Below are 17,298 nucleotides of genomic sequence, written 5' to 3' on the forward strand. Positions count from 1 at the left end.
AAATAAATCAGTGAAATGCAATATACATGACTTCACATGGGACTGCATGTACATTGTTGAGCACAGCACCCCATGGGCACTGTGCTGCGCCAGCTTTACAGCCAGGTAAAACCTATTGTGTCCCACAGAAGTGGGGGGCTATAGCGAGGCGGGCATGAACTTCATGCTGCCAGTATGTATAGAGTCTCTGTAGTTCCTGAGCTGGCAAAATATTTCTTGGTTGCCATTTGCATGACAGCAAAATTAATACTTTTACCAGCCTCAGAGTACAGAGGTGGCAAGGTCTATAGTATTCCACAAAAGCAACTTTTCATCTTTTGCATTGTGGACCTGATCGAGTGTTTGCTGGAGGCAATGAAAGTTTTGTTGTTGATGTGCAAGGCATTGATTCATGAGGACCTAAGTGTTTCTCTTTAGTTTTTGTACGTTAGTGATACAGGCTTCAAACTAATCTAGGGCATTTTTCTGACCTTAGTAGAGACGCTCCTGATTCATGCCGGTGTGAATTAGCACATTTTTAAGTTCACTTAATTTTATTTTTGATGGAAAAAGGAAAGAGGTAAGCTCAAACTTTATGGGTTGGACTGTTTTCTGCCCACAGTGAAATCAATAGGAAATGCTTACAAAGTTGGACTTTGATGAAGGTGTTGAGGGACCAGTTCTGCCTCAGGATCCCCTCTCCTCTGATCCCTGGGAGCCCAGCCTGCTCTGCAGAGTGGTCCTGTGTCCTGACGCCGATTTATTACCCACCATGGTCACAAGCGCATGGGTGAGGAAGGAATCCCCGTGGCTGCTACCTTCCCTGTCGCTCTGGCTTCAGATAAGACAGCAAGCTCGGAGCACACCTCCGTCCCAGGAGGAAGGAGAAGCAAGTGCTCAACACAAGGCAGCTCACGCCTCTCCTCTCCATGGAGCATTGATCTTCAAGGCCTCCACAACTAAAGGAGTGGGAGAGATTCCCATGGAATTAGCTGTTCCTTCTTTTCCCTACTTAAGAGGTAAGGGCTGCACAAATTCCCTCTTTAATGGTCACTTAACAGAGAATAGGATGACTGCTCTGTCATCAAAGTATTTAGAGCTGGTGATGTTATCTGGGTCGGGTTTTGGGGTGTGGTGTTTTACTGTGATGTTTAAACAAAATCCGTACATCGCAGGGATAAGACAAGAAATGGGTTGTTTCACATTGGCTGTAGCTGCTGGTTATCGTCCCAATGTACAGACATGCCCTGATGGATACTTAACCAGTGACAACCTGCTCAGGGCTTAACATTGTGAGTTTCATGGCAAGCTTGCAAGGTTACACATATATACTGAATGAAACATAGCCCACTGGTTATTTTTAGTGAGGCTCTAAACAAGAAGTAAATCCCTGGAGCAGTGGAGCCAGAGATGCGTAAAGTTCAAGTCCAAATTAAAACTGCCCATCTTTGGCCTAAATTCCAACCTGAACTTGAGGAAAACTGTGATCTATACCTTGAACTTTATGACAAAAAATCCTTTGCAATTTTTTTCTAACACCTGAGAATGTAAGAACAAACACTTGAAAATTAAAACTTGAATGAAAAATCTGAACATTTGTCCATATCTCACTTAGTGTTGTGAGGTACTGTTGTCTGACTTTAAGTTATGGTAGCAGCAGTGAAATTTGGAGAGTTGAATTTATTGTGAATCCTAGTTCTAACTCATCTTTGTAAGATCAAGTCCTATAATGTAATTGTAAACTTTGCAGGTAGGAAGAGAAATATGCTTATTATTTGCCTTACAGATCTCTTTAGTTATGACCTCTGATGTTCAAGACTTGGTTTAGAAATTACCAAGATACAATATGAAGAAAGTAAACCACTTTTCAGCAATGTATTTATGTGAAGTAGTTGAAAGTAGTGCGACTGAAGCATGTTCTAGATTTCTTTGCTGAATCAGAGCCTGTATCTTCTTCCTGCCAAGGCAGCGATCTTAATACCACTCATAAATGCACTAGTAATTCTAGAAGCCCTAATGAAAGTCAAGATAACGCCACGGATTTTATAAATAAGGGTCTTTATTTAGAATACTGTTGAAAACATTCTTGGCAACCACATCGTATAAATATATAAAGTTTGACACAACAAACCAAGCAATATTAAATATTTTTCCCCTTTTCGTTTTGTTTTTAATTTTTGCTTTTGTTTCTTTTTTTTTCTTTTCCTCTTTTTCCCCTTTTTTTTTGCAAAGCAACTCTTATTTACAATTATACAAAAAGTTCTATAAAAAATGGTCCACAACCTTATTTTGGCCAGAACAGGAGTAATAGGAAGGATCTGTCATGCCACTGCTGTTGTAGATTTCTATTCTCCTTCGCATTCAAGAGCCAGGTTCCTATTCCCCAAAGCCCAGATTAAACATTGGCCATTTCATGGTGTACAATTTTATCTCTAGACATATTAAATAACTTTAGTTTAACAACCAATAAATAACTAGGTGTGTTTTGAAGTAATACAGGTTTGAAAAGTTATATATTTGAAGGAATTTTGAGTGATATTTTAAAACTGGAACAAGTCTTAAGTCTTTTCAGTCTTAGAAGGGCAGTCCAGCTGGACCTGTCTTTATAGCACTTGGTAAATAGGGTTGCTGCTGCTGCTGTTATCCTGGGGAAGTGGGGTGCAGTTGGTGGGGGAAGGAATTTGCACTCCACTATCATTCAGACTCGCTCCTTCTCGGGGGGAACAGGGACTCCCTTCAGCGACCGTTTCCACTGGAGGCAGTATAGGACATGTGGAGTTATCTGTGGAAATCCTCTCTACAATGCTTGAGAGGCAATCAAGGCTGGAAACAACAGAACTCTTTCCATGCTTTGGATCTAAAAAGACAGACAAAAAGGTGCTCAGTTTATCCGATGGGTACTTAATGTCAGTAGGACATAGTTCTTTCATAAAACCCCAGCGAGCAGCTGACAGTATGCATCTGTGAGCACGAGCACATAAAGATTCAGGGGAAATAAACATCAGTGAAAGAAGCCAATTATGAGAAAACAGATATTGTAATTGCAAAATGGAAGAAAGACCCAACCAAAGTATGCTACTTGGGGGGCAGAGTGGATCTGGGGCTTCACTTCAGTCCATAGAAAGGGAAGGGAAGATTTGAACTCAGTCGGCAATTTCTCCAGTTTGGATCAATGATAGATAAAGAGTCTTCACGCAAAACATGCTTAAGCACTGAAAATTAGTTGCAGGGAGGAATATATATTTATGCAGATGTTGTATTTGCAAAATAGGAAATGCAGCTATAACATATCCCCATATCTGCAAATGCATCTAGAGGAAATCCAGTGCTTCTCCTAACATCAACGGCTGGCTGGCTGAAAAGGCCAGTTCCTTGTTCAGCCCAGCTGGAGTTAGCTAAACAACTGGAGATGGAGAAGGCACAGGGAAGTTCACTGCATTGACTGCCTCTGCCTCCATGTTTCACACAGCCGTTATGGTACATACTCACCATTTGGTGATTCTGCGTAGTAGCTGCTGTCGTAGCTGTTTCTTCTGCGAGAGCTGCAAGGAGGCCCGCTGTACTCCATCTGGAAATGAGAGCAAACTGAGTGAGGTCACTGGTTGGGGAGAGCATTTACTGGAATCCCTGTAACCAGCCATTCCAGTCCTGGCTGAAATGCCACCAAGTTGTAGTTTCTTTGAATGAGGCAGAACTTAACTTGACTAGAAGGGGATTCACCCCAGCATATTTTATGTGGCATTGCTGTTTCAAAGGAAAATTACCATTGTTGCTGCATCGAATGCTGTAGCTTTACAAACGAGACAAGGTTTTCCAGTATTCTGATCAGATACTGCCCTACATGTATCTTTAATTTACAACAGGGAGACCAAAAGAGGAATGAGTCTTTTATTTAATTTAATTTTTGAAGGTTTTTCCAAACGTGAGATCCTTTTAAAAAGCCTCTGTTTACCTTTGTCCCTTTTTATTTCCTTTAGTTTCTCTTCCCATTTTCATTTGGTAAGAAAAAGCCCCAAAACATTTACCAATATATTTGTTTCCAATTGTTTAATCCACAATGAAATTACTCTTTCTGACAAAAGAAAAAGGCTATAATTTGAGAGGGATCATTTGTGTAAATCTTCTCTGCAATCTGCCAACTATCTCATAATTGCAGATATTCAACTCAGAGCACAGAAAAAAATCTCAAGTTTTAAAGTGCTGTCAATATCCCGTCCCAGACAGCTGTCCTGCGCTCCAGTCACCACATCCCACCACCCCAGAGCCAGACCAGAGCCCGAGCCTATAGTCCCAGTGAAAAGACGCGGCAATGAGACACCCTCTCTGGCACCCACCCCGCTTCTCCCTTCCCCATAACGTACAAACAGGACAGAACACCCGGGGCCTCCTTCCTACTGCTAGTAAATGTCTACAGAGGAGATGAAGTGAGTGGAGAAATTGAGAACCTTTTTCTTAAGGGTCAAGAAAAACTCCTGCTGCTTAGACACTCCTCCTGTTATCATGATGAATAGCAGAAAACAAAACCCAGACTCTTATCCCCTGCAACTGCTATGACCACGGGGACCTTCCTCTCTGCTGTCCTTAAAGGATTCAAAGGTAATGGTACAGCAGAAGATGCAAAGAGAGATGCCTCAGGAGCTACAGGAGCACAGCCAGGGCTCAGACCTCACCATGCCCCCAGGAACCCATGCTAGGCAACTTCCCAAAATGCTCCCCCAGCAGCTCTCCCCTAGTACCTCCAGGACACCTTTCTAACTTCTCATCCCAGGGAAAAAACTGTGTAAGAGATTTTTCTTCTTTCCCAGAGATCCTGGCATGTGGGGACCCCACCTCCCTTTACTGCTGGAGCTCAAGGCACAAGAAAGGACTGTCTCCTGCCTGGGGAGGTACTGAAAGCAGGTTTGGACTGACAGCGTCTGGGGCACCTTGGTGGCAGGGTGTCCTCCCTGGGGCACTCACCATGCCATCGGAGCAGTTGGAGCGGGGGCTAGAGGCATCCGATTCCCCGCTGTAGTGCTCCAGCACTGGGTAATAAGCATCCTCCTGCTCCCGCAGCAGCGCCTGCAGGCTCTCAATGTAGCGGATGGCATTGCGCAGGATCTCCACCTTAGGCAGGCGTTGGTTGGGGTTGGTGGAGGTGCAGCGCTTCAGGGTCTCAAAGGCCTCGTTGACCTTGCTGAGCCGCCGCCGCTCCCTCATGGTGGCTGCCTTACGGCGGTCAGCATTGGTGGTCTTCCTCTTGCAAGCCTTGCAGGCCCACAGCAGGCAGCGGCCAGCCTGGTGGTGCCCGCTGGGCGCCCGGACGTGCTCCTCCTCGTGCGGGTGCCCATGGTGGTGCCCGTGGTGGTGCGGGTGCTCCTCAGGCTTCAGCAGGCCCCCCACATGCACCAGCCGAGGGTCCAGGTCCTCGAAGAAGTGCATGTCCGACGTGTTGAAGCACGGGTCATCATAGAAGTCATCAGCGGCTGCAAAGGAGCAGAGGGAGCCCTCCGTCATCTCCATGGGGCCCAGTAAGTCCATGGGGGCGGCAGAGGAGACAGCGGCTGGGCCAGAGGCGGGTGAGTGAGGGGATCAGAAGAGAGGGGGCTTCGGTCGGGCTGTTCAGCGGCAGCCACCGGCCAAGGGGGTGCGCGGAGCGGAGGCCCTCACACCCTCTCCCACGCAAGGCCACCAGCGCTGGCTGCGGCCGCCGATTCTCTCCCCAGCCGCGCCGGTTCGGGAGCGCCACTGCGGGCCCTATTTATGCCGGAGCCCCCCCTGGCGCGGCGGGTCGGGTCGGGACGGGGCGGGGCGGGGAGGGGGCCGCGGCCGCCGGAGCCCGGAGCAGTGCGGAGTTGGGGCGGGGGGGTGGCGGAGCGGGGTGTACCGCGGGAGCGGGGCGCTGTTGCGGGCGCCGGGGCTATTGCAGAGCTGACGCCAGCTGCTTTCGGCGCTGCGCTGCACGGTTGTCTTTATTTTTTACCCCCTCCTCTTTTTTTTTTTTTTTTTTTTTTCCGCTTTAAGCAGCCCGCCCTGCCCAGCCGGTCGGGGAAAGGAAGGCTCCTCGATGCCCGGAGGTGCCGGCAGCCGCTTGCCCCGGGGCCAGCGGTGCTCCCCGCTTCTCCCGCACGCCCCTGCGCGTCCCGGCCGGTGGCGGGCGGCGGTGCGCCCTTCACCCCCGGGCAGCGCAGGGCAGAACGGCGGTTCCACTGGTTTCTCCCAGGGAAGAAACCCCCACCCCCAGCCCCGGGACAGGTTTCTCGCCGCCGGCCGTGGCTGTGCGGCTCTGCGGCCACAGGGTAACTACTGCGGGGGCGTTCGTGAGGATGGACGGTGCGGGCGGCACCGCAGGGCCGGGGCCCGGCCGCGCAGGGCCCGGAGCCATCGTGGAGAGCCGGGGCCATGCCCGCCCTGCGTGGGCAGCGGGTGCGAGGGAAGAGACAGGACGGAAAGCTCGTGGCCGACGGGGACCCGGCGCGGCGGCCGCGCTCAAAATGACGGGCGCCTGGTGGCGCTGCGCTCGGCCGGAGGCGGCAGCGTAACACGGCCGCCGCCAGGGGGCGGTAGCGGCACGCCGCGCTCTGACGCCGGGGCCGCGCCGCCCCGCGGAGTTCCCGCCGTCACCTCCGCCGTGAGCGGGGCCGCGGGCTGGGGCAGATGCTGGTACCACGGCTCCGGCAGGACGGCGAGGGGCCGCCGGGTCTCTGGGATAGGGAGAGGAGGGAACGAGCGAGTGGCCCCCCCCGGCCAGGAAAGCCGTTACTCCGGAGCCAAGGCTCTCACCTGGGGAAAAAAATACTCCCAGCAGGGAAAGCGGATGTGTCAGGGGCTCGTTGAGGTGTGTTAGCCGTTTTCTCAGGAATCGGGGTGTCTCTGCCCACGTCTGACCCAGGTACAGTTGAGAGATACATACCGAGGATGGAAAATGTTGAGCAAGACTCAGTTACTGAAGCTGTTTGACCTCAGAGCAAGAAGTTGTGTGAGAGGGCGAGGTCTGGCGCGGCTGAGACGCCCAGCTAGCGCTAGCGCCTGAGCAAGCTGCAGCCACATTTATCACGGGAAGTATTTGATTCCTCTGCTAAAGCAATGCAGTCATTGTTTCGTAATGACGTACCGGAGGAGAGCCAAAGCCTGCGTTACATTCAGCTATCACTTCAGCAAAGGACTCTCTTCAACTCAGCTACAATGTATAAATTTAAATTTCAAGTTCCTCTTTTAACTCAAGCCTCTGTTTACCTTTATTCTGAAAACGTTGAAGAGATTGACTTCACCGCATGACGTAGCATTTTGCTGCACATGTAGTTGCACTGCAACTGAATTGCTTGTGCAATAAGAATTTGTTATTTCAGGTAACTAGCAGTGGCAGAGTTTGGACCTCAGAGAAACGGAATGGGTTTTGATAACATCTCTCAAGGGTGCTGGAGTTTTCATTCTGGTTTTGGAATATCATTTGAGATGAGGAATTTGTTTCTTTTTATGATACAAAACCACTTCAGCAATTCAACTGTGTGATTTCATTGACGTTATGATTAAAATAATTGTAGGTATTTTTAATGTACCATGAGCTAAAATTAATCTCCATTCTGCAGTTATAAATGCTGAAGTTTCGACTCATTCTAAATCAAAGGCCAAGCTCTGTTTTCAGTGGGGCAAAGGGCTGACTGAGAAAATCTGAAAAGGTAAAAACATCCATACGTGATCTAGTTCCCAGTCCCAGTGCTCATGACGTCACAGACCAGCTATTGTGATGGTGGCTTCTTTTGTTGTTATATGATCTGGTTTTTGCAAAAATTCCTAATCTGCAGTCCCCATTTTCTACTTACTTAAATGCCTTCAAGTACAAAGATAAGAACTGTTAGTCACATTCTGTCATTATCCCCAAAAGATAAAATTTTTATTTAAAGAAAAAAGTATATGTTTTGGACTCTGTACAAGTTCATTATTTCACTGTATCCAATGCTGAAAAGTGATATGTCCCAAGGAGATCAGCTATTGACCACCCTTACACATTTTGAAGTGTATCTCCCAGCTGTTTCTGAGAGGCAGAGTAGCAAACTTGTGGAAACACTTCACTGTTACTACAGAGGTTCTTTGATCCAGAAGGAATGAACAGATTTTTTTTTTAAATCTTTATTATAGACAGTTCAAAAACAATTTGTAGAATAGTGCTAGGTATACAATAATGCATAATAAGTATAAATGAGAAATAGTTACATGCTGTAACAACTAAACATGTAATTTGGGCTATCAAGGCTTGGTGCTGGCTGTGTGACCCACTCAGGAAACTTGAACTCTCTCCACATCATTGGTTTAATTTGTGAAAAGGTAATTTTATCTAATATTTAGCCAGTGTTGTAGTGTATTCTGCCACAGTGTGTTTCTAGGTTATATCTGACCCCAGGAAAAGGCACTCTGGGACTTGTGCACATAGTGGTTACCTTGGGTAAAGTGGTAACAAGTAGTGGGACTTGGACAAGCAATACAAGGAGAATGCCAGTAATTGCCTATGAATGTGTTTAAGTGCATGACTTCATCTAAGCGAGAAAGTCAGGAGAAGGCCATAATCAGATGGTGAATTCTGCTCGGAGTGATCTTCTGGTGAAGGTGCCCTCGAGGACTCCTTCCCTGCTGCTGCCACCAGAACTAACATTCACTTTCCAGTATTATTCCCAAAGATAGGTTTGTCCAGAAAGATGTTGCCTTGTATGGTAGGACCTGAAAAAGGTCCCTGCAAAGAACAAGTCTGAGGTACTCTACTCAATTTTGTGTCCCCATACTGGAGAGGATGAAGGACAGCATGATCTCCACCTAGAGACTTTAAGCAAATTCCTCATGCTGAGAGTAAACAGCACCAAGGGCCCTTTCCATGCAACCATAGGTAGTGCTTATGGCAAGCATTCAGAAGTATGCCATTGTTAATACTCGTTTGGAAGCCTCTGTGGCTGTAACCCAATATTTCAGTAATGATTACGTCTCTCCAGATCTTCCAGTTCAGATGCTGTATTTAGGGTACTGGTGCTACTATAGCTATTCTGAGCTGTCCCATATTGTGTGTTGGATGGTTTGGGTATAGCTTTGGAAGTACAGAGTGTGTGAACAAGCATTCAGCAGAGAAGGAGAATTTGTAAAGTTTCTGTAAAAGTGTTGTTGCCCTTATGCCTGCTCCACGTTCATCCTTCATATCTTTTTTTTTTCAGGGTGTGATTGAAAAGGAAGCTGGGAAGGCGAAGGCAGATTGTACCTGAGAAGCATGGACAGCCTCATCCTATACACAATAGACAGGTATTGTTAACAAAGTTTGAGATCATAGTCACAAGCATATGTGCCCTCAGCAGAAGCAGCATGTGGACAAGAAGAGCATGTTATCTACAGTAACTGATTGATTTCTCTTTTATTTTTCACAGGATAGAGATTGGGAAAATAGCTGATTTTGAGTTCATCTGAAATTAACAGAATTGCCTCTTCAGGCAGAGCAGCCAGAATATGTTTTGGAAAAGGGAGAAAGACCTAAAATCTGGAGTGTTGGGATACATTTGGCTAGAAAGATGAAGACAAGAAGAGTCTTTGAGAAACCGACACAGCAGTATTTCAGGGAAAAAGAAGAGGCAAGTAAGTCTTGCTTTGAAAAATTTAAACGTTGGGCTCTTTCTTACATTGGAATTCATTTAAAGTAAAAGACAGTCTTAAGTGCTGGAAACCATGGAGGAGGCTGTACCTACGTTTTAGAAGGTCACCAGCTCTTAAAGAAGACTCTTGTAGAAGTAGGTCAAACATTACCAGTAGTATCTGAAGTGGTTTTATATGGCACTAGTTTATAATTCAGTTAGTAGCTGTGCTCTGTTCATACTCAGTGAGCTGTATTTGAATACTGAGAGGCATGGATTCCATTGCTCTTATTCATGTTGAGCTGCAGCCAGTGGAACTAATTGTTGAATAAGGTATGCTCAGCATGAGGACGGGTGATGGAATCTAGCCCAGATGGAAGTATCTTTTAAACTACTGCTGTATTAGAGAGCAGTCATCTCAACATGGGCAAATCTAGCATGTTGCTTAAAGTGCTTCAAGCCATTCTTGTGGCACACTGCAATATTTTTACAGACGAATACAGGGGTTGTTTTGAAGTGATCCCCTGGTCAAGGCTGAATCATATTAGCAGAAAGATTGGGAAAGCATCTGAATTGTAATTGTCTGTCCTGTGTTACACCACCAACAGGAAGTAGGCTGGCTAATGCAGTTTTGCAGAAATGGCTGCTTAACCACAGCTGTATATAAAAGTCGGAGTTTATTGAAAATGTTTCATTGTGCAATGTTCTTATCTTACTGCAGTCTTCTGACACACATTTTTATTCTGTGGTCTACTCTTCCATCTTGTGCAACTTTCTTAGTAGTAGACAAGTACTTGTGCAGTTTTGTGTACATATGCAAAATCTCTTGGAGAAGAATACTAGTACACCTATATGGTAAATTGAGGAATGTAACGTAGATGCAAAGTGCCATTTTTAACATTGAACTGCATTTATTTTTCAAGCATAATAGGAGTATCACTTACAGTATTACATAAAGGTGTGAGACCATCTTTCAATGAAGTAAACCCCAGTTGCATAAAAGATATTGTATACAATGACCAAAAAAAAAAATCTAGCTACAGGCAGCTGATCTAGCCAGTTACTCTTCTGAGGTGACCTTGGTAGGCAGTGTACAGAGAGGTACTCCTGTACATCCTGTAGGGATGAATGGAAGGAACTTGGACACCTCTGAACTTTAACCAAGCTGGCTAAAGCCCCCTCCTAACTGAACACTGCCCTAATTGAAATGCAAACCTAATGACTGGCCACTCTCTATGATGCAATTCTAGTTAAGTGTGTTGTATTTTCACTAGGATCTTATTCCTCTACTAAAGACCAAGATAGGGAGAACAAGAAATAGTAGTACCGTGGTAATACCATAATTTAGCTAGCTGAAATAGGGGCCTGTATGGCAATTACAGCAACCACCGTAGGTTAAATCTGGACAGAGCCCTAGAGCTAGCATCTTCAGCAACACTTGCAAAATACACACTAGAACCTGTAAAGATCACATCTAATGAGAACTCCTAATTTATCTCTCATCTGCTTTCTGAAGATGAGACAAGCCAACTAGGCAAATAACTATAGGGAAAACCAGCACATTGTCTTATTCCCACTGTTGAGAAAATGTTTGCATCCTTCATCTTGGAGAAGTATACCACTAGAAATAGCTGGGTGATAAGTAAATGACTGAGACTACTTTCTTAAACTGCTACTATGACAGAAATAAGACAAGAAAACTTTGGTTTAAAATAAGTCTTTTTTAAATGTTCATTATGTTAGTATACTTGTTAGTAATGTAAAATAGCTGTTAGTAATACGAAAGATTCAATAATATTATAAAACTAAATCTTTGTATTTTCTGCTATATAGAAATTTCCTTGTACTAAACTTAAATTTTGGCATTTTCTTTAATAAAAGTTTTATATACTATTAAAAATAAATTGCATTAACTAATCCTATTAATTATTTAAGACAGAAAAGAGGCTTAAAAGCTTTTGGCTTCTAGGAAGAATTGCATAGATAAAAGTGTGACTAGTGCCAACAATCTAGGTAACTAGCAAGCTTGCTCTTGACAAAATAAAGGCATGGGCTAGATTTTGAGCTGTGACTCAGAGGACAAGGGGACAGGGTGTAAAGCAGGAGGAGCAACACAGCACCACGTCTCCTGAGTTCTGGTCTCAAAAGCCCACCGTCTGTACAGGTGGGCCTTAGGAGCTGCCCCATAGCTGCAGCAGCCACAGCATTACAGGCCCTCCCTGCCCTGCTTCACTTTTGCTCCTGTTCCATCATTACACTGTGGCAGCATGGTAGTGCAGTGTATGGTTGCATATATTGGCCCTATGCCATTTCTGTGCTGGGAAGATTCTCTCTGGGGCCGCTTTAGACCCTCTGCAGCTCCTGTACACTGCTGGAGAGGCGGGCAGGGGCTGCAGTGCTGACTAGACTCTGCCTCTATGCCGGTTCTGAACTCTTTCTGCAACCGGTCCATAAAGTAATCCCCAAGACTATTTCTGCCATCTTGGGAACAGTCAAGCCTGCGAGCATTGGTCAGTAGATCTCCCATCAGCTTGATCTTCCGGATTTTGGGCCCAATAAATTGTTTCTTGATAGTGCTTGCGCTATGAGGGTCTGCATTTTCAATGCTCAGGGCATAAAGCTCTTCAAAATATCGTATCATAGTTTTCCACTGTACCATTGCTAGTTCCAGGGCTTTCATCAGTCCAACTGCATACTCACAGTTTGGTTTCTAAAAACAAAGACAGAATTCAGAAGTTATTCAGAAGAACAACTCATCTTACTGTATTCATTGATGGTTTCCTGCAACTTACCTGGCACTCTAAACAAGATGTGCTAGGATTTTTGCAAAAACTCCTAGTTTGGAGCATCTGGTGGGGTTTTTTTTTTTTTTGGTTTTTTTTTTGTTTGTTTGTTTGTTTGTTTTGGTTTGGGTTTTTTTTGTTGTTGTTTGTTTGTTTTTGGGTGGGGTTTTTTGTTTGTTTTTGTGGTGTTTTTTTTTTTTTTTTTAAAAGAGTTGGATGGCTGTAAACATATAGAAGTGACAGAACCCAAGCACATTTTCAAGGAGCAGAGATTTAGATAGCAGTAGCTATGCCTGAGGAGTGTTCTTATACCAGGAAGCCCTTTCATAGAATTGTAGAATGGTTTGGGTTGGAAGGGACCTTGAAGATCATCCAGTTCCAACCCCCTCCCTGCCATGGGCAGGGACACCTTCCACCAGACCAGGTCACTCGGAGCCCCATCCAGCCTGGTCTTGAACACTTCCAGGGAGGGGGCATCCACAACTTCTCTGGGCAACCTGGTCCAATGTCTCCCCACCCTCACAATAAAGAAGTTCTTCCTAGTATCTAATCCAAGTCTGTCCTCTTCCAGTTTAAAAACATTACCCCTCATCCTGTCACTAGACACCTTGATACAGAGTCCCTCCGCATCTTTCCTGTAGGCCCCCTTTAAGTACTGGAAGGCCACTATAAGGTCTTCCCTGGTTCAAACTGAATATTTAGGGAGTTTTTGAAGATGGCCTTTTTATTTTTACTTTGTACAGCTTAACAACTGCTACAATAGGCCAAAGAAGAGCATTCTGTATTAATTAGTTACAGAATACTAATTTGGCAGAGGAGAATCAGCGCTTTGGTCTTTAACAAATGAGGTGGTTCCCCCCCCCCCCCCGCCCCCAATTACTTAGAATTATTCCTTTGTACCTGTGCAAGCCTGAGTTAGATCTCTAGATCAAATTCTATCTTGAGCTGTGCTCCAGCAGATCAAGTACTGCCCCATGCTGGATGTTTCTCCAGCCTCCTTCCTTACCACCTTTCTTAGGTGCTAATGGCTTCTAGGCTTCTGTTTAGTTTCAACATGAGGGAGACAAGTGGGCTGTTTCAGCACAGTTTAAAGGAGTCTCGTAATCTGTTACAACACACCAGAAACAGCAGTCTCCAGCTGCATGAAAGTAAGAACTATTGCTTGTATTCTTTTGGGCTAGAGAGCAACCCCGTAGAGTTAGGACTGTATGTGTGACAGTTTCTAGGCATCACAATCAAAAGATTGTGATGAACAAATCTTTGATTTATTCAAAACAACAATGAACAAAACCATGTATGCTAAAATAACAAAAGAACTTATATTTGGAAATCTAATCATGGATGAATGCAGAGATTTGAAGTACCAACAATATAATGCAAGAAGTAATTACTGCAGATTGCAACTTCTTGAAAGCTCATTGTCTACTACCCACCTGGATGGTTTTAGAACAGTAATGGCCACCTCTTTCTTGCTGATACTTCATCAAAGCCTCTGCAGCTTTTCTCTCTTCCAGAGCTTGATGCAAGAAGAACTTTGAAACATTTGGTAGAGCCACATGCGACTGATCAAAATATTCACCCTAAGCACACAAAACACAAGTGTTAAGATTTACTGGAGATGGGACTCACTTGCAGCAGAACACGACTTTATCAGAACTCAGGAGACCTTTCCAATGGAAGCTGTTCAACCAGCACACTCACTTTCAAGACCTTAATCCAAATTTCTGCAATAAATTAAGTAAGTCATTACAGTCTTAAATGAAAAATCACTGTACTTTTACTAGAACTTCTGTCCTTTAATACTGGACAGGTAACTATAGCACTGATGTCTCTCGGTAGCAGTCAGAGATCCTCAGACTATTTTATTTATGAGTGGCTAGGGGGAAGGTGGTTTTCTTGTTGCTGTGTTTTGTGTGGGTTTTTTATTTGGGCTTTTTTTTGTTTTGGTTTTAAACATAGTCCCAGCACAGGGAACATAAGATTTATCTCTTCAGGTCAGCATTCCAGTGAAAAGTTAGCTTTCAAAGGTATGAGAAATGAAAAAGATGAGGCAAATACCAAAAAGAGAACAAGCACAACTTTGCATCTATCTATCAGCTTCATTACAGAGAATGTTATTCCAAAGTAAAGAATACTACTGAACTGTACTATATACAGCTTTTAGGTTGTATGTAGCTGATGCCTAGGAGTACTTCAGAAGTATTAAAACCCTAAACCCACTGCAGGCCTCCTGTTCTGATGGGAAAGTAACCAACAACTGCAGTATTTAACCATGCTAATAGATCTATCAGCTCTTACATTAGACTAATTTTATCCATAGTATTGCTATCCCATAAAGAAAATGTATTAGAGACAGGTAGCAAGTGAGAACTATCAGGTTATACTCATTTCAACACTGGCTCTGCACAGCTCTGATGTTGAGGAGAATGAAAGGCAGCAGCTGGGAATATGCCAAGAACCAAATTGAGGGAGCTACAGCATCTTAATCTGCTGGTCTCCTAAACATGCATATGCAATACAGCACAGCTTTTGTCTCTTAGACATATTCTGGATTGCAGTACTACATATCAAGCCTGCCTCAGAGGGGTAAGGAACAAGCACATTTCCTATGTTTTTCTGCTTCTTATTGTCTTCTCCACTTTCATCTATTACCCTGCTTAAATATAAAATACATGTGCTTCATCTATTGTTGCTGTTTTTAGAAAAAAAAATGCAGAAAAATTATATACACAATACAAGTTTATGTTTTTCTCTTCTATTTTTATGGCCATCTGGGATACCCCAAACCTGTGACACACACACATGTGTGACCATAAACTATTCAAGAGAAAATATATACTGGAATGTTATATTAAGAACATTCATTGCAATATTTACATAATCCTTTTCCTGTAGTCATTCACTCATGTTTCTGTTCACAGAAGAATCAAGATTCAGTTGTTTTTATAACCAGTTCCTCAGTGCAAGTGTGCTGCACGACTTCAAGTAGAGCACAAGTTACCACACCTGCTGAACTGTTAAGGTAACTCTTTTATGTCAATCATTAACTACTTAAGACATTCCCATTTCTAGGTTTGCTTTATCCACAGTCAATTTCTAATTGAGCTTTCTCCACTTTGCCCAGCTGCCAATCACTAGCATTATTTTAATCCACATGTTTAACTAGTAGAGGTTTTACCACATACTTAAATTTTTATCGGACCAATACTTGACACCAAGCTTGATCAAAGGATCTTGGGGATCTATTGAACACAGTTTGTGTTGCTTCTCAGCGGATGGCTGGCATCAGAAGGGATGGCATTGACCATTTTTTTTTTTTTAATGGCTTTGTTAAAATACACATTGCCTTAATAGTTGATACATAGCCAGACACCATTTTGACATGCGTGTTCCATGGTATCAGAGATAACTTTTTAAATTCACATCCAACATTCCTGCCTGTGCAGCAGAAAACCCTAAGCCGAGAGCAACGTTCACAAACTCTTATTTTACCAGTTAACCACAAAGGACTATTTTACGTACAAAGTTGAGGAAGAAAACACCCAAAGCTGTTAAGTGTTCCCCGTTTTGTCCTCTCTCCACAGGCATAACTGTCCACGGGAATTACCCAAAACACACGAGTGCCCGGTCCCTCACCCGCTCGTTGCAGACGCTCGCCGTAGTTTCCCCCGCCGTCTCAGCGGCCGCCCGGGGTAAGCGCACAGGCAGCGGGGCGGGCCCGGGGGCTCTGACAGGAGCGCTGCTGCGCTGCGGGGCCTGGGGGCGAACAGAGCCCCCAGATCCGCTGGGGCGGGTAACGGGGCAGGCACCACTCTTCCGTCCCTGCCCGGCTTTGAAACCCCCTGCACCTCCTCACCCCGGTGCGCGGCGGCTGCCCGGGCAGGGCGAGGGGAAAACCCAGGCTGCGCCCTCGGCTGCCTCCCGGGACCTCCCCGCTCCGTCCCGGCCCCGCCGCCTTACCAGCGCCTGCAGACAGTAGGCGAGCTCCAGCAGGGCGCCGGTGACCCCGCAGAGGCCTTCCTCCACCACGCTGGGGAAGCTCTGCCTGACGCGGCTGCCGGGCAGCGAGCGGTGCGCCGGGCAGGCCGGCAGCGTGACGCGGGGCCGCTTGGAGCGCGGCTCGGCCATGGCGGGCGCCGCCATGGAGCAGCCGCGCCGCCCCGCCGCGCCGTCTGATATAGGCCGGGCACCTGGGACGCACCTTGCCGCGGCGGGCCGCCCCCTGCCCGCCTCCCTGCCGGCCCGCGCCCACGGGAGATGCGCGGGGGGGAGGCGGGGGCCGCCATTTCCTGCGTACCCGTGGGCAGTCCCGGCGCCTGGGGAGCCTCGTCCCTCTCGGCCGTCTCCGCCGCGGTCCGGCCTGCGCGGGTCGGCAGGTGCCCGCGGAGCCCCTCAGCCCCAGCGCACGGCCCCGCTGCCAGGTGTCGGGTGCCAGGGCGGGCAGGGCCGAGCGGTGACTCGGCGGTTCGACAGCTTTTTTGAGGGACGGTCTCCAGGGACGCCCACATTTAAATATCTCCTTTTAATTGCGAGCGGCAGGCGAAAGCGCAGCGTGGCAGGGTCGAGGCCGGAGCAGCTGATGGTGGCTTGCTGTCAGGTTGCCGTCGTGGGGAGGGAGCAAGCGGTGGAAGAACCCAGGGCACTTAGCAGTATATGTGTGTGTGACTTGGCTACAGGGTAAATTCTTTATCATTTTTGATTTGGGGCTGAAAATGTTTGTGTCAGACTGGTCCTATCTAGACAGGTTAAACCATCTTCCATATTTTGGCAACTAATAATCCTCAGTTTGTACGGTAACTTCAAAATTCAGGATTCTGACTTTTTCAGCTGCTTTACCATATGGATGGAGATCTGCATGTCATTGCTTGAGCATTTATTTACCTTTAATAGATTGAAGCTGGTGGAGTGGAAATATGAGTAATCTCAACACCCTTGCAATTTGATAATTTTCT

The 17,298-nt window shown here is 45.9% G+C and overlaps 2 protein-coding genes and 1 long non-coding RNA gene across 4 annotated transcripts in view; 1 reads left to right on the forward strand and 2 right to left on the reverse strand.

Moving 5' to 3' along the window:
* Positions 1–2,018: 2,018 nt before the first annotated feature.
* MYOD1 (myogenic differentiation 1) lies at positions 2,019–5,663 on the reverse strand. Its single transcript, XM_010127767.2, has 3 exons — positions 4,939–5,663; positions 3,469–3,547; positions 2,019–2,836 (listed from the first exon to the last, which is right to left on the reverse strand). Exons 1-3 carry the CDS (start codon positions 5,497–5,499, stop codon positions 2,583–2,585), a joined length of 894 nt encoding a protein of 297 aa, XP_010126069.2. The 5' UTR covers positions 5,500–5,663; the 3' UTR covers positions 2,019–2,582.
* A 141-nt stretch (positions 5,664–5,804) lies between these two features.
* The window catches only part of LOC147600591 (uncharacterized), a 58,428-nt gene continuing 46,934 nt past the window's right edge, over positions 5,805–17,298 (forward strand). Inside the window, exons 1-5 of one of the 2 annotated variants that reach the window (XR_015258752.1) lie at positions 5,805–6,257; positions 9,156–9,240; positions 9,363–9,567; positions 13,845–14,084; positions 15,268–15,368. This is a non-coding gene — a long non-coding RNA (uncharacterized LOC147600591). The remainder of the gene's footprint in view (positions 6,258–9,155; positions 9,241–9,362; positions 9,568–13,844; positions 14,085–15,267; positions 15,369–17,298) is intronic. The other variant, XR_015258751.1, reaches the window with a different exon arrangement.
* Positions 10,216–16,489, reverse strand: LOC104474835 (ferritin light chain). The gene is made up of 3 exons (XM_086749515.1): positions 16,307–16,489; positions 13,780–13,926; positions 10,216–12,273 (listed from the first exon to the last, which is right to left on the reverse strand). Exons 1-3 carry the CDS (start codon positions 16,487–16,489, stop codon positions 11,770–11,772), a joined length of 834 nt encoding a protein of 277 aa, XP_086605641.1. The 3' UTR covers positions 10,216–11,769.

This window comes from Chlamydotis macqueenii, chromosome 5, assembly GCF_036417535.1.
Source record: "Chlamydotis macqueenii isolate bChlMac1 chromosome 5, bChlMac1.mat, whole genome shotgun sequence".
Classification (NCBI taxonomy): Eukaryota; Metazoa; Chordata; class Aves; order Otidiformes; family Otididae; genus Chlamydotis; species Chlamydotis macqueenii.

Bases quoted from the DNA above. Each gene is read 5' to 3' on its own strand.
- MYOD1 (XM_010127767.2), bottom strand. From the start codon at position 5,499: ATGGACTTACTGGGCCCCATGGAGATGACGGAGGGCTCCCTCTGCTCC. The intron at 3,548-4,938 runs GTGAGTGCCCCA...TCTCATTTCCAG, and splicing joins CCAACTGCTCCGATGGCATG to ATGGAGTACAGCGGGCCTCC. The intron at 2,837-3,468 runs GTGAGTATGTAC...CTGTCTTTTTAG, and splicing joins CTACGCAGAATCACCAAATG to ATCCAAAGCATGGAAAGAGT.
- LOC104474835 (XM_086749515.1), bottom strand. From the start codon at position 16,489: ATGGCGGCGCCCGCCATGGCCGAGCCGCGCTCCAAGCGGCCCCGCGTC. The intron at 13,927-16,306 runs GTAAGGCGGCGG...TTGTGTGCTTAG, and splicing joins CCTACTGTCTGCAGGCGCTG to GGTGAATATTTTGATCAGTC. The intron at 12,274-13,779 runs GTGGGTAGTAGA...CTTTGTTTTTAG, and splicing joins ACTGTTCTAAAACCATCCAG to AAACCAAACTGTGAGTATGC.